The sequence below is a fragment of the Centroberyx affinis genome, unplaced genomic scaffold (assembly GCF_046629955.1).
Source record: "Centroberyx affinis isolate AG114_WGS23_722 - 3 ecotype Tasmania unplaced genomic scaffold, CSIRO-AGI_Caff_v1 ptg003208l_1, whole genome shotgun sequence".
Lineage (NCBI taxonomy): Eukaryota > Metazoa > Chordata > Actinopteri > Beryciformes > Berycidae > Centroberyx > Centroberyx affinis.
Window position 1 is genome coordinate 268 of NW_027281247.1, and position 26,371 is coordinate 26,638.

The window sequence follows — 26,371 nt, forward strand, 5'->3', positions numbered from 1 at the left end:
TCCCGTATGCATGCACCTGGATCTTTATTATGTGAATCAAGTTAACTTTTTTACTCCGGTTCCAAATTACAAAATGTAGTCAGAGATTCCCTGACAACCACACCCAACTGATTATCTGTCTTGTTCTCACCTCTGAGAATAAAAGGTTATATCTATGTGAATTACATGGGAATGTAGGATTTGCATAACCATTGCTAAGGAGGGGTTTATGAGAGTCCAACCCTCCAATGTGACTCTGCTCTCACCTTGCCACAGAGTACATGAAGAGGAAATCATTATCAGGGGAGCCAGGATTCTTGCCATAGTCCATGTATTTCTTCTGGGTGGTGTTCTTGATGTCCTTAATAACCAGCTCCATCTCTTTACTCAAGTTGGACTCCGTCTGAAAAAGAATACAATGAAGTCAAAATTCCTTTCTAGTATGAGCTTGAGGATGCTAACTTACTAAGCTAAAAGAAAAAAAAAGAAGGCAAGATATATCTACAGTATAAAAGTTGGCATGAGAAGATGGGTTAAGCAGCAAAATTAGGCTGAATTAGGGTAACGTCCACAATCTTCCTGTGATGGCAAATTGTGACAAAATGTTAAGTGGCAAGTATTTACAACAAAAGTCAGTATTCCACACAGTTTGGAGTCAAACATTTCTTGTAATCATAATCACTGTCTCTTTGTTGTTAGCAACTAGTGAGGTGAAGCACTGTGTTTAGAGGACCGGTAATCATGAAGCATGAAACTTTACTGATGCTGATGCTGATGATCTCTTTTCACTCCTCCCCCTTCATAGGCAGTTTAGAGCGCATGTGCTTTCACAAGGAGTTTATGGACGTTGTGATATATTATAGTAACATACAATCCACATAATTTCCATTCATAACTTTCACTATAGCTGTTTTCATTTCAACCAACTTTTCACCTAAATCATTGCGTAGCTTTCCTATTGAACTGAAAGTTTCAGTTTGCTTGGCTCAACGCTGCACTCGAGTGCATCTTTGTGCAAACTTTATTGTCATTGTACTGCTGTGCAAGACAACAACACAACGAAATTACGATGGCAGATATATGATGGCAGTATATGTATGTATAAGTATTATGTTTCTGCCTTCACTGTTTTAGTTATCATGAATTTTTGTTTTAAATTACTTAATTAAAAATATCAATTATGAAATGCACCTTTTCTGCTCTTCATTCTGCTGCTGCAACACAAAGTGCTCTGTGCCACTTGATTTCTAAAATAACACCATAAAAAAGCGCATTCATTATAATTTACTGTTATTAAGCACCTGAATGTGCAACAGATTTCTGAACTCAGAAGTGGGAGCCTACAAGGACTTGAAGGCTGCATAAGACACTGCTAGCCTAAGTATTTAAGAGAAGCACTCCATATGAGAAGAAGAGCATGAAAAAAAAAAAGTAGGCCAACTTTTATTAATTTAAGGTCTGTTCCCATTTCATAGCACTATTTGAGTCTTTATATTCCTTTAATTCATGACTGGAAACTGGAGTCCTTGTTTAACATTTCAAACTACAATTCATTATAATGGGTCTGAAAACCTACTTTGACTGATGGTCTTGTTAAGTTAATCTTTTACTTGTTTTTAATAAACGCTAATGGAGTTAAGGCTGCAACCGAGTACTGTACTGTTACCATTTGGGTTGTACCTTTCAGTAATTTGCAACCTAGCCACAGAAAAGCAAAATGAAAAATATCCTGATGCATATTGCGAATCATGAGAGTATCTGAAGATATTGTGATATGATATTTTGTCCATATCGCCCACCCTCAGCACAGGGTCAGTTACAGAACAGCACCCCTGGATCTGGTAGAGATTCAGTCTCTTACTCAAGGACACTTCAGCAGGGCAGGTGCTTGCTGACCCAGGCCATTTGAACCAGAGTTCTCCGGTCAAAGCATGGTCTCTCTAACCACACCACCACCCTGTTGCCGTTTACACCGCAAGTCAATATTCCCTACAATTTGGAGTCAGTTGAATATTTCTGATAATTATAATGTTTGTCTCCGCTATCAGCCAATAGTGAGCTGACAGTGTTTCAGGACAGGTATGGAGACATACAGGGTGTTCGTAACAATGAACTCCTGGCCTTGTGGTGAAACTTACTGGGAAAAGGCCCAATTGCTCCTGTAGATCTTCTACCTCCTTTACCAGCACACACGTCTTCTTGTTAGTGGGCGTGTGCCAGGCGCCAGCCTCTGTGCCACGCCCAGGGCGACAGGGAAGGACACTGTTGGCAAATTGTCGACACAGTGGGCAGGTGAATTCACCCTTGTCAACAGAGAAGCCCTGCAGGACCTGGTCATTCTGGAAAAAACAGACCACACATCAGATCAACGCAAGAAACAAAAGCAAATAGAGCAGGATCACCTTCAACATGACCCATGTGACCTGGATTCAAAACTCTGAAACAGGTGACAGTCGCTGAACTTTGAAAAAGGGAATTTTACAGTAAGCAGGACAGCACGTTATTAGTTAACAACAGGCCTACTTACATGCATTGCAATAGACATGGGGTCAAGCTTTTTCTTACCCTCAGAGATTCCATGTAAGACTTGTGGCAATCTATATGTAAGGTGTGTCCACAGGTCTGTACGTAGACACCCCCATCCCAGCCTATTGACACAGACTGCAGACAAGAACTCTGCGAAATTCACAAGAGAACACAGCATGAAGATTAAGGGCATATTAATATCCCTACAATATACAGTGCCTACATAAAGTATTCAACTTCCTTGACTTTTTCCACATTTTGTCGTGTTGTAGCCTGAATTCAAAATGAATTACACTGAAATTATATTTTTTTCTATCAAGAATCTACACAAGATACCATATAATGACAAAGTAAAAACGTGTTTGAGAATTGTTTGTTAATTTATTGAATATTTTCTTGGATACAACTGTATCAGCTTGGCACATCTGGATTTTGGTATTTTCTCCCACTCTTACTTGCTTATTTACTCAAGCTCAGTGAAGTTGGATGAGGAGCATCTGAACGGCTATCTTCAAGTCATTCTACAGATTGTCAATGGGATTCAAGTCTGGACTTTGGCTGGGCCACTCAAGGACTTTCACATTCTTGTTCCGAAGTCACTCCATTGTAAATTTGTCTGTACATTTGCCTGCCATTTTGTCACTGACAAATAGATTCCATGAGTGAATGTCCAGCCAATCAAGTATAATTATTGTTGGTTTGAAGTTGATCTGTTGGAAGATTAGTGTAGTGGAGTGGGTTGTAATGTATTACTGAAGTCTAGGTACGGCAACCAAAATTATTTAAGAAGTAGAGTGATTTTTTTATTTGGGGCCCCTGTCCATTGGTGTGTTATGTGGTTGTACAACAGCGTTTGTCACACAATGTTGTGTGTTAAAAGTGATCTTACATGCAGCCATCAGCTGGCCTATAAATGTTACTACCATTGGCATTTCAGACATACATAGTTAAACAAGGACCTAGTAAAAGTCCTATAGTCTCTCAGCGACTTTAGCAGATGTAGATGCTTACCCTGCTGGCAAGCATAAAAATGAAATGTCAAGAAACAGAAATAATGGATATTAAATTTGCTGAAGCTGTTGTTTTACATTAAAATAAATTCAATCATTATTGGTGCTATTTTTGCTTTCAGCCATGCTCTCTCCCATCCAAAGCTGGCTATGTTTTCAGTGACTCAGACACCTACATCTTTGAAGAAGCGTTGCATGAGGGTGAGCCTGACATCATGAGCCACGCCACACGTGTCCACAGGGTAGATGTGCTCCTCATCACTTGTCGGCAGCTTCTTAGCCTCTTCGCTTTTGCAGCGGTGCCCCAGCACTGAAAGACAATCACAGCACAAACCAGCGGCACTCAGCAGTCAGTGACAATCACTCTACTCTAACTCATTGTAATGAATATTTCAGATTCACTGTTTATGGCTGTCTATAATATTTACATTAACCAGTCAAGGACTGTGATTGTGGCGAGAGAACATATGCCACGTTAATAACACAGATGTTTACACTTTTCACACCCCAATGCAAAATAATGACTGATAAATCAGACACAGCCAGTGACAGCTAATTTCCAGCACATAATCTCTGCAATCAGTGGCAGTGAAATCACATTGGAAGAATGTCCTGCTTTAAATGATGATAGTTTCTGGCCACCAAAGAGGACAATATAATCGTATGGTATTATGGACTCAACAAAATAATTCATGTGTGGTGTTTACATTGTTGTCTGGTTGCGGTTCTATAAAAATAAGTGGTGGTAGATCATGTAAGATGTTCCTTTGACCTTGAGGGCAGAGTGTTCAGAACCGCATTACAACGTGACTAATTACTAATCAAACATGCCATTTATTTTCACGACAGTGAGTGATCCTCCTCTGTCCACAAAAATGGCATAGAAATTACTTCTTAACAGCAGTAGGCAGTATGTACAAGCAAGCAGGGATTAACATGAATGATAAATGAGCCAATTAAAACAACAGCTAACCTGCCTATTAAAATGAGATTTCCAATATGGTGGATCCAAGCTGCCATGAATAACTGTTTGGTTTAACAGGCAAGGCTGGTGATAGGGGAGTAGGATCTCATGTCTGTGAAATACACCTCCTGTTAATTTGACCCCTCCACGCTGCAATTGCATTTGCAGGTTGTTTAAATTGTACTACAAATCAAGACAGTGATGAAACAAAGCGGTCCTGTATAGGCCATTAATTTAGGCATGTCTGAAAATGGAGGGGGGACGCTGGGTAATGCAGTACCTGAGGATGCCTGGAGGAGAACCACCAGGCCAGTGGGTCTGTCCTCGGTGGAAGGTCCGCTCTGGCCACAGATCACGCAGTCGTAAAGAACTTCAGACTCCATCACCTCAGACGCTCCTAGGTCCATGGCCGCCTCAGCATCTGGGGATTCTGTCACAAAAAACACCAAACGTAGGGTTGCAAAAGCTTCCTTTCAAACACTTCCACATAAAATCATACAAACAAAATGTTATCATAACCAGGGGATACACTGCAATAGCCTAAACAAACAAATACAAACAAAATGGAATAAAGATGAGATAAAATTGTGATTCGATTTTCTACTCTATGATCTGTTAGTGTTAACAAACTATCACCTAGGAGAGAGGGAAAACCATCCAACCAGAGGGGATGAGCTCGGCAAGCGGTGTGTGAAAAACAAAAACATTGGGAGGTAATGTGGTGTGAAAGGCTTTCCTTTAGGAAGGCTTAAACATTGAGGTAACAACCCATGATTAAGGGAGGTCACTCACTGCAAGCCACGCTCCTACTCAGGGGACAAATATCATGCTCATTTACGCTACACTATTCCTTTCTAATTTACACTGAATCAATAACGAATCTAAGAATATGCTTCCGACTTGGGTGTTATTCTGCAATTCCTATGTGTGGCTGCCTTGCTTCATATGTAGGGAGAAGTATGAGGATAGATTTTCAACAGGAAGATTTATTACTGTTATCAGTCATCAAGTTCTTGCCACTAATCAGTGCACTAATTTTAGGTCACCAGCATAACTAGCACACATACTGGAAATAAAAATTACTCAATGAGCACTGGACTGTGTAACAGCCATATATAAATACTTACAATATAAGTCCATTCTCTGGTATCCCTATCTGAGTGATTGGCATAGCACTAGAAATTAATTACTGATGTGAAATTAGTTTTAAATGTTAAGGACTGTGTTCAATTTGAACAGTAAATATTGTGGAGAAATGTCAAGCTGTGCTGGAAATTGATTTATTGCTTTTTGGAGGAATATGTTCTCAGGAGAGGTCACTATGTTCCTGGGGAAATGAAAGCTGTTTGCATTAGATGTCAACGCCACAGCTTTAGCCTCAGGCCATCAGAGTACATAGAGCCACCCGTGTATACACACACACACTCACACACACACACACACACACACACACTAAAGGTAAGACACAAGGACACAAGTGTTGCCGTTATATGCTGCTGCTTTATGCTTCCTACAACATAAATGTGTGAATCCTCCAATGAATTAATTCTATGCAAGTAATAGGTTTGTACATTTTCAAATGTTGCCAGCTCTAAAAGAATACTGCACACGTTAATCACAGAATTGGTGACACAGAACACTATTAAACATATCCAACTAAAGGCACAATAACCATTAAGCCAAAAACAGCAAAAGAGTCAAATGCATCAATTGTTAAAAACAATAACAGTCCTACAAGTTTCAGTATTAAGGCAATTACTAAGCATCAATAATTAAAACTGAGATGAGGATTTATTTCTGTATGCGAGTTTGAAATACAATACATGTCTATTCTTAGATATAGTGCCTTATCTTGGTTTTATTTTTCCACAGCGTGCCATGCCAGTAGCCAGTGAAGCCATAAGCAACGGAAAGATTAACGTTTGAACAGATGTTCCAACTGTCCTTGTTAAAATTCAAGAACTAATATTTATATACTCTGTGACATTTGATTCATTCCGTGAAATAAATGTAGTTCAAGAAAAGACCCACGGCATACTGGTAAGATGTAAAAACAAGCTAATCTATTAAAAAACTGTGCCAATGTCAGCAGGAACTCCTGCAGTAGGATAACAGAATCAAGGAAAAATGCCTCAACTGTGTTATACTTTCTCAAGGATGTAATGGCAAAATCTACTGTACAGGCAAATTTAAAGATGACTATAATCAACCCATGTTGCATTCAAGGGATTTAAACATGCATCTCCCTGTCCCAGTTAAATCCTACTCAGTAGTGTAGGTGACGTGACACCAGCAGCGGTGAGCCTGAGGGAAAGCAACAAAACTTGCTGCTCAGCAGGAGGTCTGCACACAGAGGTCGGAACACAACTCTGCCTGAATGCTCCATCTGATCACAGCAGCCATTATTCATCCACTAACCATGCTGTGTCAGGGTGGGCCCTGGGAGTCCAGCCCACTATTAGTACTTTGATCCTATGTGCCCTCAGCCAGCACCCGCCCACCCTCCCAACCTCCCCAGAGGAGCACTCTCCTCTCAATTTCTCCTAACAGGCCTGCAGAGACCACAGCCCACTGTCACCTTGACTCAGTGAAAAAGGCATAGCAGTGATGGCTTTATTTCAGCCAGCGGCTCTTTTCTTCAAGGGCTGGCTAGAAAGCTAGCAAGGTGTCCTTCAAACAAATGAGCGTAACTGTGTCTTTTGAGTGCTTTTACAAGGTCTTGCATGACTAAGTCAGAACAAACCCAGTTCTATAACCATGTGCTATCATAGTGGTTCTCACAACCCCTAAAAGCAAACCATTGCCGATTCACTAGTCCTTCTTGAAGATGTAAATCCCCAGAATAGTAAACTGTGACACCAAATTATGATTTTTATTATCCATTTTCAAGCCATTTTGCTTGATTAGTCAATGGAAGAGGCCAACAGTGTGTAACAACATTTATCACAACATAACAAATGTTTATTTTAGAAATAATTCAGATTCTCTAACCCACCAATAATCAAATGAATAAATCCTGTCTCATGACCCCCTGGGTTTCCCAAACCCTCGATTGAGAACCACTGCTATCATTAGGTTCCAAGACTCTAAGCAACCAACTCTGCAGTCTGTAAAAGGCTATACTGGGACCACATGTTAGCAATGAAGGTGAGGCAATGAGAAAATGTTGGTTGACTAAAGCCAGTCTCTTCTTACCAACATCCATGGCTGTTTCCATGAAACTCTTTTGCCTGGAAGCAAATTCAGCAAGCAGCTTCTGCTGTCTCTCTCTGGCCCTCTGACGTCTGAAAGAAAGAACAAGTGTGTACAATTCAATCAGTACGCATCAATGTGCACAACAGTCTAGTACTAAACTTGATTGCTTTGAATACAAAAAACAAAAATTTACAAATTTTTTGTATGCAACTCTAAAATGACTGTTTAGTGCTGAAATATGACAAATGTCATCATTTTGATTCTACCAATGAAGTTTCATTGAAAGGAGTTAACCTATTTCCATGGCAACAGATTCGCTGGGTAAGTGACAACAGTGGTTTTATACTCTGGAAACAAGCACTTCTCGCAATAATAAGCTCTTAACAACCTCTTTCTCTCCATGGGAGCATTAACCGCTCCCCTTCCACTCCTCCGATGCATTACAATCTCCAGGGAATGAGCATCTGTTGGAGGAGTCTGTTGTGCAGGGCATGTTTCCCTCGCCAATGCTACATGGCCATCCATAGTGTGTGCAACAGATTTGTCTATATAGCACTGGATACTGTTACACACAAGGTTATATTGTGAGTGTTGGAAGGGTTGATTATTAGACTAATGTGGTGGGCAGACCACCCCCACCCCCTGCCACCACCCAACTTGCAGGGTGCGGGGCTGACTGTAAATTGAGTCCCTAATAAGAGGACATAAACAAATGCTGACAGGAGTGCCACAGCTCAGTAATTTTCACCGATGGCTTCAGGGGCACAGACAACCAGCCTGAGGAATGGGCAGCAGCCCCTCTTCTCGCTTCTCACTGCATTGCTGCCCAACGGTTGCCTTGGAAACAGCTACAGTCCACGCAGACGGCAGAGATGCTACCTTTGTCTTTGTCTTGGGGGTCAACTCAACCCAAAAAGTAGGCCATTATTGAGTGGTTATAGCCCATTTCATCATCATTAAAGGAGGAAAATGGGAGACTAGAGAATAGGGATAGCAGGTGAATGTGAGGCGAAAAGCCAAATCCCACTTGATTCAACTTGCTTTTTCAAACAGTCTTAATGGTATGAACTGATACCATAGCTAAAGAAAGAGTGTTATGGAATAGTATTGCAAAAATACCGTTTCTGCAGGTTAATTTTGATAGCCAATGAAAGTGTTGTAGCATTTATAACCCTAAAAAAGATTGTTTTAACTGTGTGGTGATACAACTCCTATTACATCAGGTTATACTGACACAAAATGACTTAGCAACCACTGCAATTAGATAAAACTGTGTGGAATATGTTATGTGGAACTGTGCATGTGTAAATGCATGCTGGTGAATATGTATACAAACTGTATGCTGTTACGGTACCTCTCTTCTTTATCCATGGTTTTCTTGTCAGTGGGACTGTTCTTCTTTGGTGGCACTGGAGGACACACCTTTCCACAGATCTCCTGGATGCTACGCTTGCTTTGGCGGCTGCGTGTGGCCGCTTTGGTGAGGATGCGCTCAATGGCAGTGATGCCATCTCCATGGGCGTGACGGCTCGTGTCCATGTCCTCTAGCCAGGAGGCTGACAGAGAGTTCTGCCTGGCTGACAGCTTCTGGTGGAGCTTGATGAGGAGGGACAGCATGCTCTCTCGGATCTCCAGGATCTCCGTGACCAACTGGGGGGGCGTGCCCGGTGGTACCCAGCGTGTTGAGGAGCTCTTGGGCCTGACAACCTGGGTGGCCTCGGTGTTGCTGCGGTTGATAATCTCCTGGAACTTCCTCCTGCGCTCCGCCACAAGGCTGAACACCTGAGCTTCACGCAGGTTCTAAGACAGCACAGAACAAAAAACAAGTTGCTTCTCAGACAGGCAAGCATAACTATACATATTTGTTGGACATTCTTTTATGCAAAGCACCTTACAATACCATGAGAGCATACATTTTTTAGCATGTGTGATCACAGTGGGAATCAAACCCCTAACACCCTGGCAGTGCTAGTGCCATGCTCTACACATTGAGCTATACAGAACCACTGTGAACACACATGAGACCAAGCATACACACTAGGGCTGAACAATTAATCGAAATTTTATCAAAACCGCAATATGGCCTACTGCAATTTTCAAATCACAGGAGGCGCAATATTTGTAATTAAATTAAAATTAATAAATTAAATATTGTCGTGCTGCAGAGATGTCCTGGCCTACACATCATATTCTACAGACTTAAGAAAACATCTTTGTTTGGTACAGATCCCTGCAAAAATCACACCATAATCATTTTAATACGTTTTTCAATGAAAATGAGAATAATGATGTAAAAATTAACATTCCCTCTAATATCGCAAATCAAATCGCAATTGCAATATCAGTCAAAATAATCGCAATTAGATATTTTTTCAAAATCGTTCAGCCCTAATACACACGTGTAAATGCTTTCACACACATACAAACTCCAACCACCCCTTCACAGCACACAATATTTCAAGTCTCAAGCTCACATTATATCAGTATAATGTTCAGCTAGAGAGCGAGAGAAAACCCTTGTGACCCATATCCAATTCTACTGCAGCCAGGTCTGTCTGTGAGCACAAACACTGTCTCCTCAAATTACAACATCACTGAAAGTCTGATGGATTGTGATGGATTGGAGAGGTGCTGTATTACCATAGTCAGACAGGCACAGTACACATAAAAGTCAAATTAAATGCCCATTATCAAATTTCAGCTGACGTTTCAAGACTACATCTCCTGACACACAGAACAACCATATTCCTGGGGAAAATTCAAATCATCCTGATGAAAAAGATCGCAAGCCATCTGAAGGATTGCCGTGACCTGACCTGACAAAAAGGACCGGAGCAGCACTGTTAAATAAACATACATCATATAGCCCAGTCAGAGAAACATCAATCACACTGACATGCGGTTAAAAAGCATTTACCCAAACCTGCATTACACACGTAATTAGTTTCAGTGGTGGAGAGGGAGGGAACTACTGAAGCACAGCATCATACACACGCCATAACACACCAAGGCAAACCTCCTTTGAAATGCACACACACACACTTTGAGTACATACACAAATAGAGACACACAAAGAAATTCTTTTATAATAAAGATATTAAAAAAAACAGATAAATGCCATTGCTAATGGCATAAAGGCCTTCAGCCTATTCATTCATAGAAGGGGTGCAAACAGCTACCTCTCTCCAATTCCCTGTAAGACGCCTGGGATTCTGTGGAGCAAGTACGGCAAAATTACATTTAAAAAATAAATAAATAATAAAATAATAGTGACAGAGGAACATGAAGGTACCAAACAAACAACAATATAAGATGAACACAGAACAGTACACTTGTCTAGCCAGAGCTAAAGAAAAAAAATTGTGTGTGAAACAATATTCTAAACTAAGACCAAGACCCACTGCATGCTCATAAAAATGGTGGCTGTGGAACTAACTAGGGATATGACTGTTGTTGAAACTTATGGGTCAGTGCATAACCAGGTTCTGAGGCCATGATTTGGTATTGCAGAAAAAAATAAATACACACACCCCCCACAGTGAGGGTGGGAACATTACCAGGCATGTATCAACTCAAAACAAAAAATGCTCAAATGCAAAACACCAACTGTAACTAACACTCCTATCAATAATTTGAGTAATTACGCCAAGATGTTTCTGAAAAGTAGCTAGAATTAGCATTCAGTTGTTAAAATCTATTGCAGTGTGTTGCACACATGAGAATCAAGATGTTATGTTGGTGTGCAACATAACTTGAAGGCATATATTGTACATATGCTTTTCTCTCGTTGCTTTGCTGTTTCTGTTGATAATTATGGAAAAGAAAAATTTTAAAGAATTAAAAAAGCAACATTTTACAGGCAGTTCACGATAAAACTCCAACTATCCAGTTTCCCACTGTAGCAATTTGAGCAACTCTTTTAGAAATTAAAAAAGGTTGAGAATTTACACAAATTATTGGCACATCTTGGATAGGCAAACAAAAGATTTTGATTTTTTTTGATAAACACTCAGCTACTGATGCTTATTGTTATGCCTCCTGTTTCGATGTATCCATGACTTGCAGTGACGTCAGTGTTTTGTTAACGTCACCATAGTGACTCCTGAACAGTGTTCCATTATAACCACAAATTAACAAGCAAACGTCTCACCTGACTTCGGAAGAAAAGGACAGATATTTAAGTCCTTGGAGAATGTGACCATTACTCTCTACCACAAACATCACTGACACCACTAAATTCTGCAGATAAACTCCCCAATATGTCATTTCATGATCTATACATACAGTATGTCTTATTCACAACCCGTCTCTGGATGCCCGTGAAACCCTTAAGGCATACAAAAGAACAGATGCATTTCGGTATTTCACTTCAGCGTGGGTGAGCTATCCAAAAGTACTTCCCTCTTCAAGAGAAAAACGTTTTTCCTGATTAATGGGCAGGCAAGATAATGTTATGTTTATAAATATTTGCTACTATGTCGCATTTATCAGTGGGCAAACAATGAAATTTCACCCTTTCTATCGTGACACGATTATTAGAACCAACAGCACAATCTAGACAGGCATTTTAATTGGTACTTGGTAAGTAAAGTGTGTTATTTAATAAAATAGCAGTGGTTTTTGGGAGTCAAAATCAAAGTGTCAACAGAACAATGACATCACTGCAAGTCATGGATAACGTTGCTCTTCCTGTGTTCATGTATAATATTGTTCATTGTTGTCCCTTGAATTGTTCCTGTATTGTTTCAAAACCATATCCAGGGTACTTTTTAACCTTTGTTTAGTAGCAAATGCCAACACACAACTCACTAACAGCTTAAAATGTAATCAAACTTTGCCAGGCTTAAGTCGTTTCATACTGTCGTGAACTGAGGGAGCTGTACTAGACAGATCCAAGTTTGTTTGGTTTTTTTTTAATTGTGTGCCGTTATAGTTTCTACAAGCAACACACATTACAGTCAGCAAGCCAGCCGACAGTAGATCTCTCTCCTACCTGGCCAAAAGAGGAAGCTTCAGAACTGGTGCTGGGTGGGGGCTCTCTCTTCACTTCAGGAGCCGTCTCAGGAACCCGGACCCTCACAAAGTTGATGACATGGTGCAGATTGGACAGAAGGTTGGTGCCGGGGAACCAACTGTCATGGCAGTGCTCCTCAATGCAAGGCTCCTGGAGGCATAAGATACAAACACTGTAGGACACTGGCGAGCAGCCTACACAGCAAGGGGAACTGGTGTCATAATTGAAAATCTCAGTGTAAGAGGGTCATCTACTGTATGCTTCCACTCCAGGCGCTACTCACAGCCCACATATCTCACCTCATCCTCCTTGTCGTCTTGAACTTGATTGTCCAAGCCCAGCTCAATAAGGTACAGCACCATGCACAGAACATGCTCAGACATGTTCTGATGATCCATCCAGATCTAGAACGTAAAGATATTAGTTTACACTGAAGAAGAAATAAAACCTTAGGCATGGTTTATTACCATGTTGCAGGTAATACAGCATGTTTATTGTGACCTTATGGTACTCTGGACTACTGGACCCACATTATCCTTACTAATGTTACCAACTATGCCATGGTGCTACATTTGAACAATTATTTGGCTGTGAATGAATACTTGTTGTGTGTTTATGTTCAGTCTACTGTCAGTAGGTCTTACAGTACACCTTGTCTAAACTGTGATGTACTTTTGTTTTGTCCTCCACTTAGTGTGTCAATCCTGTATTGTACAACTGTCTTATAACATGTCAGCACCAATTAATATTAACCAAGTCATATTCGTTGTTCACCAATTCAATTTGGCAATTAAAAGTGCTTCCGATTTAGTTCAAGGAGTAGATTGAGTTGCAAGGGCAGTGCTGTATTATACTACATGAATAGGTGTTGAAAGGCTCACCTTGTAAAGGAGAGTGAATATTACTATGTGCAATGTCTTGCAGTGCAGCAGCTTGACTAGGCCTTTGTAACATGGGTGCAGAGGAGTCCTCTCCTTGTAAGGTGGCCACGGGTTGCCGGTGTGAATGCCAGACTGTTTCAAGCTAGGTGACAACATAATCCACAACAAAAAACATCAGAAGAACAAATAACAATAGAAAGAACATAGTAATTACCACACCCATAAGGGTGTGTGTTATGGTGTGTTATCTTACATGCAATAAAAGGTCATTTTTCCATACAAAGCAAGGCCATGAGAGAAATAGGAGTTTGATGATGTGACAACTAACATTGTTCTGAGTAATTCACTGTACAAAAGCTTTTAGTCTATGCAACAGAACAGCCGATGGGCAGCAAAGTCTCTCACTCTATTAGTGATGAAAGGATCATGGTTATATAAAAACGGGGCCGGCCTGACAGGCAATCCATCATATTCAAACAGTGCGAATGAGCAACATAAGCCTGGTATCACACTCTGATGGGGGGAAATGGAAGCTTCAATATGTTTGAAGGAGAAATATGCCTCTGTGTCACCAGGTTTAGAACACTAAAGACTGGCCTTTGCTGTAATAGTCAGGTCTTTCAAGAAAAAGGTTTGATGGAGAGATATATTCTAAAAGTAACTACAATTAAATACCCAAGTGATCTCTCTGTAGCTTCAATTACATTCATACTAAAAAGGCTTAGAATCCCATTATAAAAAGTAATCTTCCCACACTACTATTTCAAACCAAGAATCATCCAGGGAAGCACCTTTTGGTATATTTAGCATCTTCAAATCTTCTAGTGAGCTTAAAGAAATTAACCCCACGGTATCTCCTTCACCCCTGCTGGCACATTTGTCTTTGGAGACTTCTGCACCGCAATCAAACAAGAAAGATTTCCTAAATTCTATTACAGTTTGCCTTGAAATATTGATCTTGCTCGACAGCCATCTAATTGGAACCCTAACCCTAGCACCGTGTAGACCTGACCCTTCTTATCATGTCCCTTCATGAGCAGGTGGGAGAGGTGACCCTACGACACTGAGCAGGGCATGATACAGGTCGCATTTGGCGAGGGTGATGAACATGACCACTCCAAAAACAGAACTGACCAGAACAACAGAACTGCAAATGTAGATGAAGGGCTGTATGCGGTAGAAATAGGATACAAACCTTTAAATGAGGATAACTGCTAACTTTATACATAGACTATGTAAATTCTTAAGCCATTTATTTTGGAATATTGAGGCACCAGTGTTGACTTACAATGCTGAGTATCTGTCCATTGCTGACTGGACGTCACGCCGATAGACTGTTCTGAGAACAACCATGATGGGGTCAAACTCCTTCTCCCACACCTCCGCTGGTTGGGAAAAGGGAAAGATCTGCTTTGTAACACCTGCTGAAAAGTCAGTGACTCACAGTTTTTCATTTTTCTCCTCCTCTCCATAAGTGGTGTAAGCCTGCCCCCAAGTGGCCTGTTCAGTATTAATGACACAATGCTCAAGACTGCTGCAAATCTTCAATATAGAAGCAGTGGAATATTTAACCATCTTTACACCTCATACCCATCTCTTTCCCATTTCCACAGGATTTACAAGACAATACATTGAGCATAAAAATGTACACTTTTGTTTCTATTACCTGCAGCAATCAGTACAACAGGAATAGAAGCAATATGATAGGGCTACCAATCTAGCTTGTGATCCAATGAGGGAAAAAAAAAAAGAGGCATTAGGCAAAGTCCTATATTTAGTAACAAGAAACAAAGACATTGATGTAACTAGCCTATTTCATACATGGGGAGGGGAGGTAATGGGGGGGCAGACAATGTTTTTTACTTTGAGTTAATCCAATAAAGCCTTCAAATGGCAGGCCAGTTGTTAAAGCAGTCTACCAGTAGACTGTGCCTTTATCTTCAACAGAATCCTACCTTTCGGTGTGTACATGCCCTGCTGCATGGAGCCTCCTGGCTCAAACACAGGTGCTTTGAAGTCAGCCACAGCAGAGAGCATCTCCTCAAAGCTACAGCTCCCTGGCACAATGCCACTCTTGGGGTTGGGATTCTCAGGAATCTGAAAAAGCATTGTTAAGGAAATAGATTCTCAAGGATGACTGGATAGCTATTCAATAGATCTCAGCTAAATGAAGTCATGAAGGATACAAGGTCCAACAGTGAGCTGTGTGTACGGTCATTCATACACAACTGAGAGACCATCTCAGCTCGGAGAATCTCATCATCTGCCATGCCTGTCAGCGAGAGTGAGAGCAAGCGGCAGAGAGAAGTAATAAGTAAAGACAGATTGACAGAGATTGATTAAATATTCTGGGTTGTGCACATCATCTGTTGTTGAACCTACCCAAATGAATGCGAAGACTTGTCAGTATGACCAGGAAGGTCAGCGCTCCTTCCAGCATCGGCCTCTCCTGCTCGGAGTCCAGCACGGCATTCTGATGCTGAGACGCCATGGTCAGCAAGTCAACCACTTTGAACCTGTGCAACAAAAAACAGTTAAAGAAATCTGCAGAATACCACCAATCTGGGAATAGAGAAATGTCTTTTTTTGCATTTTTGCCTTTATTTGACAGTTTAAAGTAGAGACAGACAGGAAAGATTGGGAGAGAGAGGGGAATGACATGCGACAAAGGTCCTGGGTCGGATTCGAACTGACATCGCATTTTACATGGTATACGTCACTGGGCCACCTATACGCCCCACAACAGAGAAATGTTATACATGTTTATGTGGGTGGGTGAGAGCTTACCTCTCGAACACAGACGAGATGAAGTAGTCAGGATCCAGCCTTGACGCACAAACCTGTAAAATAAATGCAGATATATGTAGAGAGACAAATACAAAAATAAACAGGAACATGTTTTATAAAGTATATAAGTGATACTGATCGAGAGCGCATTGATTCAACAATCTTAACCTGGAGCAGATAGATGTCTGGGTCAATCATGGAGTTGCAGAAGTGAGATTGCACGTAGGTCATAGCCTGTCCTTTGATCTGGAGACCATTCCTGACCCACATGTTGCTGTGGATCTCTGACAGGCTTGCCTTAAGTCACACAAAGCGAAGTTTTAATCGACACTGAACATGACTCAAGAGTTGAAGATGAGTACATACATGTGTTTATGGGCCTCTAGTGCTATACCTGGATCTGCAGTGGATGCACCATGATCTTCATCAGCATCTCTTGATCTGGAAGGAGGCTGTCCAGGTCCAGCCCCTGGCACTTCACAGCCTGCAAAAGTTCAGAACCAAACAATTAACTATCCAACATATATACAAGAAAAAATAATAATGATCATGATAAAAAAAAAAAAGTTGTAAATCCACACACATTTACAATAATGTGGATTCTTAGTACCAGTTAGTACCAGTAGTATGAAGACTTCTTTGAGTTGAAGGCCTCTGACATACCTTACTGAGGAACATGGCATAGTAGCGGTGCAGTGGCAGGTGAAATGTCACTTGATTTGGAGCAGGCTGCGAGAGATATGTGAGCCATGAGAAACAGGAGAGGAAAATGCTTGCTTGTAAATACAGCAGTTTATGTGTCTAGGCCTACATGTACTTCTGAATTTACCTCGTCAATGAAGCCAATGGCATCAAACCAGATCTGCAGTGTCTCCAAGCAGTAGCGTACCACAGTTTTAGTGTATTCCTGTGTCTCCTACACACAGACAAGATTTGAAACTTAAAGATTCATATAGTTGTATATGTGGATTTGTTGCATGTAGCAATGTCTGAGAAGAGCATGAGGTATTAATCCTTCAAGATCATCATGAATGCACTTGGGAGTTATGGGAGAGTAGAGACGGGACTTACTTTGACTTTGCAGTGTGTCAAGAGACCCCACATTGGTTGTGCACAGGCCTCCAGCTCTGCTGCAAATGCTGCATAGTATGTCTGAGACTCAAATTCTACATGTTCATTCAACTCCCGCTTATTCAAGTTCATACCTATAAGAGCAGGAAAAGGCTTGCAAAGTTAGACAGTACCCACCCATCTTGATGGTGTCATGTAAACAAGCAAATTATAAATCACACAAAATGGGCCATATGTTTTTAAAAATTCACTACAAACTACTCTAAAAATGTTTTTCATGCATGTATTGAAAATTCTGTCTGTACAAATGTGTTACTATACTGGTAAATGCATAAATCTCTAAATCTGCCAAAAATGTTTGGTGAGAGCCAGATTAATCTGTGTCAAACAAGAGGATTCACCTCCAAGCAAAGCAACAGCAGTCTACATTTATACAATGTGATAGTGACACTTTGCACGTAACATCAGTAAGAGGATACTCCAGCCCACAGTGCGAGGGTGAGTGTTATTTTTAGGGTTGTGGTAGAGTACACATGGCAAGTGAGCAGCACAAACTACAATTCTGATTCAGTGACAAAGAATCAACACCCCGTAATTCACTTGTTCTATCAAACATCATCATTAGCATGACAGTGCAGATTAAATAGTCCTTTGTGAGACTAAAACCTAGTTTTATAAATTCTACTGTATCATTTAAACCAAATGTTATTTGTGTTTACCTTCACAGTGTCTGCATTACAAATGAAAGTGGTATAGTGGCATTATTATACCACTGGACTGGCATAATTTAATAGATGGAGTACAAGTGATGGAGTATAAATCCAGGACAGACAAATGACAACAGGGCAAGTAATATACAATGTAATGTAATATAATGAAATGTTTGTTGTAGCATTTGTAACTTTGTGCTGCTTTTTCTTGGCCAGATCCCTCCCGAAAAAGAGATTCTTAATCTCAATGAGGCTAACCTGGATAAATAAAGGTTAAATAAATAAATAAAAATACTCTCGCAGAACATAATGTGGAATCCTACAACCATTCGTACCATTCATTGTGGAAATGCATTTCCACAATGAATGCCTTCAGTAAGTTCTAAATTCAATGTCTGCTTTAGAGCTCAATGGATCCAACTGATATTCAAACTAGGATTTACCTTGAAAAAATGACACAAAGCTCATCCACAGCATCAACAATGAATGGTCCTCCAGGAATTTCTTCGCTACACTTTGGTGTGAGAGGATATTAATAAAATCGCTAACTAAAGGCCAGTAAGTGTTGTTCTTCAACAGAGCCTCGCCACAGTTCACCACAACATGGCGACTGTTTTCTTCATCTGAAAAGAACAGAGAGAGACAGGGACACACATGTACATGAAGTTAACAAAAGATATTGTAGCTGGGGCGCTCCAGTGGGTCACCGAGTAGAGCGCGTACCATAAGGCTCAGTCCTTTCCGCAGCGACCCGGGTTCGAATCCGCCCCGCGGTCATTTGCTGCATGTCCTCCCCTCTCTCTCCCATACCTTCCTGTCTCTCTCTCACACTGTCGCTATCAATAAAAATGCCTAAAAATAAATCTTAAAAAAAAAAAAAACATATTGTAGCTATCTATTTTAAAAAATACATTTTGCTATTTTTTATAAGGAACTAGACAGACATTAACCCACCCACCCAGTACACAAATCAAATCTAATGTTAATGATGTTATTGTCAGAAGAAGAAATGGTCCGCACTCAGAAGTACAACATTCAGGCTTACTTCACTTGGAGCCTGCACACTGAGGAAGGCCAGAGGGCCATGACATCTGTGCATGTTTTTTTCTGCATTCAAAATTAGTAAAAATAGAAAATATTTGAAGTGAAGTAAGCATAAATGTTGCACTTTTGAGTGCGGACCATTTTTTCCTTCTGAAAACAATGTTTTCCTATAAAATTTGGTGGAGCGCTGTGTTTTTTTTTGAGGTAATGATGTTCACACATCAGACAGACTAGGACAATAGTTTTGCCTTTGTTCCATGCAATGTATCAAGTTAGGAACAGCATATTAAGTACAGTATATCAAGTAGAGTGTATAGAGGTAGGGTGATCAGCATTGCAGAGTACCTTCAAATAAGTATGAAATATAGCCACAACCTAATATATAGCCACAAGTCCAAAGCTGATCTAAAACAGAATATTCCCTGACAAAAAGGCCAAAAGATGAACAGCTACTACAATGGCACCAAAAATTAAACATTTTATATGGCTTGACATTAATGGACCAGCAATATAAAAATGATGATCTCTTGGTTTGATGTTATATACGTATGCCTCCTGCTCCCGGCCCATTCCATAGTTCATTGCACACCTCCTAATCTTTGAGTAGATGCAGACGTTTTGACATTTTGTGTGGTACAGGTTATTACATCAAGCCAGAAGGCCACCATCTTTAAAACCATATTTCGCTTTGGTAAAACAGGTTTTACCATGCATACTACCAAATGAATTTATGATCAATCACCAATGTTGACTTTCACTTTTGAAAACGTGGGCAGAAAAATTCATGCTGCTAATAAAATATGGTCTGGTGATGGGAATTAATTTTATGGATGGGAAAGAATTTTGCTTGTTTGCAATTATGGATAGTCAGAAGAAAAAACCTGAAAGCCAGCGACTATTCATTCCTGAGGCAGCAAATGGCAGAGACCGATTGTTCATGAACTCCTTTTGATTGTTCAGGAACTCCTTTTGATTGTTCATGAACTCATTTTGATGAAAAATTAAAACATTCCAAATTGAAGTATAACTTCAACCACAGTCTATTATTTACAGTCTTTAAGTATAATTAAACACACAATTACACACACAAAATAAGCCACAGAATCAAAAGTGTGGTGATGTGTGCCAAACCAAAATGAACAGTAATCCGACTCATTCAGACAACTCACCTTGAAGTTCACTTTTGATAAGGCAACTCTCCATCATGTAGAGGAGGACCGTGACCATGATGTCCAGCAACTGACACTCCTCCGTCACGTGTCGTGCCAGCTCCTCGTTGCTGAACAGCTGCACACTAATATGTACGATGCGGTTGGACATGGTATCCGATTCGTGGCTTTTCATCAGCGTTTTCATGATGAATGCATAATGTTGAACGAATGTTTTTGTGAAAGTGATCTGCCGGAGAGGACAAGAGAACAGTTACATTTCCCATCACGCAATTTAGGCTTACTGTGACTATGTGGTCCCTTTTTGGTAGATACTATTTGCTTTGTAAACCTAAGGGGGCAAACATTAGACTAAGCAAAGATTATTACAGTTATGTAAAACTCTGAGGCAATAAAACCACACTAACCAGGCAATTAAAAAAATATAGACTGAAAAGAAAGTTTTAGTAAGCCAATATACCACTACAAATTCAAGCAAGTGCAAACAAATGAAATTTCAACCTCTGCCACTAAAACTAACTGAATTAAAAAATAATTGAGAATTATATTAAAAGCGAAATAAGGACAGAGCTACATACTACTATCTACTTATATTAATCTGCAGATGAGACTTGCATCAAAATGCAATGCTCGATTTTTTTTTAAATCTTTTACATTTATTACGCTTTTTAGAAAGAAAATGTACAGAACCCTGTAGGAAAAGAAAATACCTTGTAGTCCTGATCTGGCAACATGTTCAGTAAGAAGGTGACCATCTTCTGAGGAAACTCGTATTTTATCGTCCAAAACAGCAGTTCCTCCAAAAAGCATTTATGTTTCAGAGATTCTATAATAGATGGGTCTGTGGGCAGATAAGGGACACAGTAAGACAGGCAGCTCCGGACCACATTTCAATGTCAAATTAGTGCATTACGAAACCAAAATTACCTTTGGTAGTGCTACTCAGCTTTACCCTCTTTCTCTGTCCAACAGACTGCCCTCCATCTTGGTCCTCCTTTATTAAAAAAAATTTTTAATTAAAGCAAGTTCTCCAACAAGCGTAACAGTAATGATAAATCAGTTTGGCTCAAATCAAAACAAATCTGACATGTTGGACACTAAATTCAAATAAAAAATGGGTATTTTATTTTATTTTTTTTAAACAATGTGTTTACTGAAATTTCACAATTGAAAACATAGACAACACATCACGTACATCCTTACTCATACACGCGTCAAAAATAAATAAATGAATAAATAAACAAATAAATAATGAAATATATATATATAATACATATAATAATATTAATCATAACAATAACAGAGAAAGAAAGAAAACTGAGAAAAAACCTAATAATAATAATAACAATAATAATAGAAATAATACTTTAAAATAAAAAAAGGCAGTCTTCTGTCAATACACTCTTCCTTTTCCCTCCCTCATTCAGGCCATATTTGTATTTTCTAAAAAGTCCATAATTGGGTTCCAAATATTAGCAAAGTCCCTTTGTTTCCCTTTAGCAATGTATGTCAGTCTCACCAATCCAAGACAACTTGACAGTTCTTTCATCCACATTTTTAGTGATGGAGGGTCCTCCAGTATAATGCAATCACTCTCCTTGCTTGAAGAAGTCCAAAGTCTAATAGTTTTGTCTGTTTCAATGTCCTAACAAAATCATCAGGGTAAATCCCGAGCACACAGAGTTTGGCACGAAAAGGTACGTTTTTCCCAATTATCTGTGATAGACGTCTGATTACACTTTTCCAGAATATCTGTATTCTGGGGAAATCCCATAAACAATGAAACAGGGTCCCCTTCTCATCTAAGCACCTAACACAAGTGTCAGGAATATTGGGGGACATGTGGTGAAGTTTAACAGTGGTTATGTACACTCTCATTAGCCATTTATACTGAAGCAATTTCAGCTTTGTATTAAATCGATTACTTTTGTGCTTTTAAGCACGCCATTTCCCAATTCTCCTCATCAATGTCCTCTTGTATGTCCGTTCTCCAAGCATTTAATCTATCAAGAGTTGACTGCCGAATGTGTTGCCAGAATACTATAAAACCTAGATATGTGACCTTTACCATCTAAGTCCTTAAGTACGATTTCCTCGATAATTGATAGCGGTGGTTTGGACATTATCTGCTTATATTTTAATGATATAAAGCTAATTAGTTATTCTGTGTGTGATGCTGACACATACCTCTTTACTAGACTCATCTGGGCTCCCTGGTGCAGAGGTTCCTAGAAAAAAAACCATATAGCCACAAGTGGCCATTAGTGGGGTCCAAACCAATAGGCCAAGCATACATAAATGCCCAAGATATCGCAATTTAAAAAACTGCCAATTTGTCCTCACAGCAACATTATAGAGCATAACCAAATGTGATATGACACACTTGTATATGAAGTTTGATTGCTCTAGCATTAAATGTTTAAGTTTGCACATTTTCACTGTCAACTCATTTGTGTGTCTTGGCCAGTTGGTTATGTGTATCAAAATTCTCTGGATTAGCCATAATTTAGGCAGTTAAAATATGCTCTGTCTAAAATTCAGTGGAGATTGAGTCAACTTTGTAGGAGAAATTAATACAAAAAATAGGCGTTACTATAAGGCTGGCCTGATGGTGGCGCTATGGAGCGCAACCAAATGTGGTCTCAGCAACTTTGGTGCACATCCCAAACATGTATGTGAGGTTTGGTTGCTTTAGCATGAAGTGTTAAGGAATTATGTCTCATTTCCTGTTTGAGTGTCTTCACCATCAACTTTGTTGTTTGGATTTTGAAAATGCTGTGTAATAGCAGTAATCTACGAAGTCAATATATGCTGTGTGCAAAACTTCATGGAGATTCAATCAACTTTGCAAAAGAAGTAAGTAAAAAATGGGTTTTGCATAAAATTCAGAAATCTAAAAAAAAAAAAAAAAAAACAATCATGGCGGAAATTATGAATGAGGCAGTTTGTGCAATAGATTTGTCTTGAGCCAAGGAATCTGAGGAAAATAGCTGATTCTACGCCATATGGTTCAGGAGTTATTGGCTAAAAATGTAAAAATACTTCACCATATGGCCAATTGCTGTATTTTTTTTTTTTTGGGCTGAGTAGTGGGGGAGATTTACAACCCATCCACCAAATTTGGATGCTGTGGGACTTTGAGCTCCACAGAATTTTAAGGCAAAAAAAAGAAGAAGCAGAAGAAAAATCCTAACATAAACAACAGGGTTCCAGCATCTGTGTTGCTTAGACCACTAACAAACAGGTGAAGATCATCATGGGACTTAAAACAGTGTCTGACACCATCATCTAAAGTCGAGTTCCAGCATAAAAAGTTTAAAGATTGTTTTACCCAATAAGCCCAATGCTCCTGCACCTCCTTCAGCTCCTGCAGTGACATCTGCAGCTCCACCCTGGGCTTTCTCCTCCACAGACACCAGACCTGAATTCTTCAACGCTGACAAATACTTGTCATAGTTGTTTTTAGCATACAAATTCTCTTCTTGACCTGCAACAGAACAGCAAAAGAGAAATTGCTATAATGACTGCTGTAATGTCCAAATCACAAGAAGCTATACATTTTATCAGAAGGAAACATGTTCCAGATGGTTTCTCCTGAGGAGTGTCTGATTTTTCCCCACGTTCTGATATATAATTTTTTTATTTTTTTTTTAACAGGTGCTACAGAAATTGTGCCTGTGAATAGCAATTCTTATTGCAATGTGCAGAAAAAAAGTGCATAATATGCTCATTTTACCAGTATTTTCCAACCTTTGAAAAAAATGATGTCTACTCAAGACAACAAAAACAAACAAAACTCAGTGATATAGCAATTTCTGATAAACATCAATCTAACTACTGTATGACTATCTCACATAAGCTCATCAGAAACAGATGAGCTTGTGAGGATATTTACCCATGCTCAAGTCTTTGAATGTTTGCTGATTGGTCAGGATCTTTGTCAGTACGGTCCTCATTGCCCCTCCCATCTTCGTGAGCTCCTCTAGGAAGGAGATCTGAGGCTCCAGCTGTTGCAGGACCTTCTGTAGATCTCTCTCAGTTAATGTGTCTGGCAAAGCAAGATAACAGATACAAGCCATGATATGAAGTATTTTGCCAACAGACTGATTGACTTAAAAACAAGTTGTATAACATTGGTGTCCAGCAAAATCCATGTACACTATATCCAATTTTCCTTTGGCTTTAATATGCAGCGGGAATAGTCACCAAGATGTAGCAAACATTTTAGGATCTTTCTACCAGGCCATACCATTGAAAATTAATTGTAAAATGTCAAAATCTGAGTGAATGGGGAAACTATTTCTTCTCAACTGCTGGTAAGTTTTCATATTTTAGAGATACCAATTTATATCTTCCCAAAGATAAAAACATATGGCATCAGTTTTCACCTGGCTCAGTGTATCCATCCCTCAGGTACTGTATGATACAGATGATGAAGCGAGGAAGGACCATCTCAGACATCAACAGGAGGTCTCGAGGTACCGAGGGGACATTCTCCCCTGTTCTTAACCGATGCCGTCTGCAAAACCTGGCAGAAAACATACATGTTGCAGACAGCTCACGCACATACAAGTGGCTATTTCTATTCATTTATTTATTTATTTATTTATTGCGGTTTATGAATCCTATCTTTTTAAGCTCTGAGGTCGCCCAGCTGTTAATGATGACGGGTGACTGGCGCAACTTGAAAGTACATCTCTTTTTCGTGTTAATTATGGTTAGATTAAATTGAGATCAACCAGGAGCAAAGACACTCAAGCACAATAACTGTGGGGCGGGCCACTGTCGTACACTGACCAGATAGTATGCATCACTGTTAGCTAGGTTGGCTACTCCTCTCAGTATAACTGCTTAGTCAAGGTTTTCCTATCAGGAAAATGACAGTAACGTTAGAACAACCGTAACTGTAACTGACTGGCATGTATTAACTTTAGTGCGTAAACTTCGGGGGGAATGATATTGGAGCTGACGTTGTTGGCTGCTTAGTAACGTTAGCTAGCGTTGGCTTGGGAACATTAATTAGCTTACTTCCCATCAAGACCTGTCAAAACGGCACCAGCTAACCAGCTAGCGTTAACGTTAGCATAGCTAGCTTAGCTAGCTAGCTTGGACTTACTTACCCACTCTCTCGCATGACATTACTATCTCCACAGTCACAGGCCCCACCAGCCTGGCTCCTGAACATGTTGAAATCATGGCCTGTGTGGTCTCCGTTATTAAAACACTCTGCACACAATGACATGCAAGGTGAAATGCCACAGGTCCGACATCGATATGCCACAAAATTTGCTGTCCAAACCAAGCCACACAGAGTCGCGTTGTCATAGGACCGGACCGTTTTGCAGAACTCTTCGAAACCTTCGCCTCCTGCAATTAGACATTTACACCAGTCAAGAGCCTCGGTGTCCGCCGCTGGCTTTTCGGGGTTCAGCACAGAATCAAGCAGCTCCTGAAGTTGTCGAACCCCAGAGCTATTGTCAGTCCGATTTAGGTCTGCCTTCAAATGGGCGGCAGTAGCTTTCTTATCCCGGCGTAGCAGTGACGCCGCCATCATGCACTCTGGCTTGTTGTCCACAAATTTATTTTTGTTGTCTTGTTGCCATGTTCTCGGGCTTTCTCGCGATACGAATCCTTGCGTCCGTCATAAATCTTGTTTGCTGGTGAATTTCCCAAAGTAGTCCACGCTCAAACTGTGTTATTGGCTCGAATAAACCTAGTTAAATATTTGGTATAGAGTCTAAAGATCTGTCTTGCCCAACGGCCCCGGTCCACAACACTTTGCTGTGTGTATGAGAGAGAAAGAGGGAGAGGGAAGGGGGTGGCACAACAGTTGTGTATGGCATTTTTTAAGGATACATTTCCAAAATGTTCCGTGTTCCTTATCTTTGCAATATCACTTGTGGCTTCTTGTAGACAGTCCACAATTCAGCCATGAACTGTAAAGCACTGACCTTGTAACAAAGTAATAAAGTATTAATATATAATCTGGAAGGGGGAACTGTTATCACGCGTACCGGGTCC

At 40.1% G+C, this 26,371-nt stretch overlaps 1 protein-coding gene across 2 annotated transcripts; it reads right to left on the reverse strand.

Annotated features, from left to right (window-relative positions):
- Positions 1-241: 241 nt before the first annotated feature.
- Positions 242-26,110, reverse strand: LOC139660072 (E3 ubiquitin-protein ligase ubr3-like). Of its 2 annotated transcripts, XM_071538119.1 has the most exons (30): positions 25,471-26,110; positions 24,739-24,878; positions 24,246-24,398; positions 23,682-23,837; positions 22,538-22,578; positions 21,278-21,344; positions 21,061-21,191; positions 20,351-20,579; positions 18,581-18,760; positions 17,428-17,561; positions 17,186-17,272; positions 17,020-17,085; positions 16,751-16,840; positions 16,525-16,653; positions 16,357-16,409; positions 15,952-16,085; positions 15,756-15,841; positions 15,525-15,666; positions 14,858-14,954; positions 13,570-13,711; positions 12,988-13,092; positions 12,668-12,838; positions 10,854-10,886; positions 9,029-9,474; positions 7,675-7,763; positions 4,760-4,909; positions 3,692-3,825; positions 2,545-2,655; positions 2,118-2,318; positions 242-382 (listed from the first exon to the last, which is right to left on the reverse strand). In XM_071538119.1, exons 1-30 carry the CDS (start codon positions 25,902-25,904, stop codon positions 242-244), a joined length of 4,272 nt encoding a protein of 1,423 aa, XP_071394220.1. In that variant the 5' UTR covers positions 25,905-26,110. The 2 variants fall into 2 exon arrangements, with proteins under 2 accessions (XP_071394220.1, XP_071394219.1); XM_071538118.1 differs by lacking the exon at positions 10,854-10,886.
- Positions 26,111-26,371: the final 261 nt, after the last annotated feature.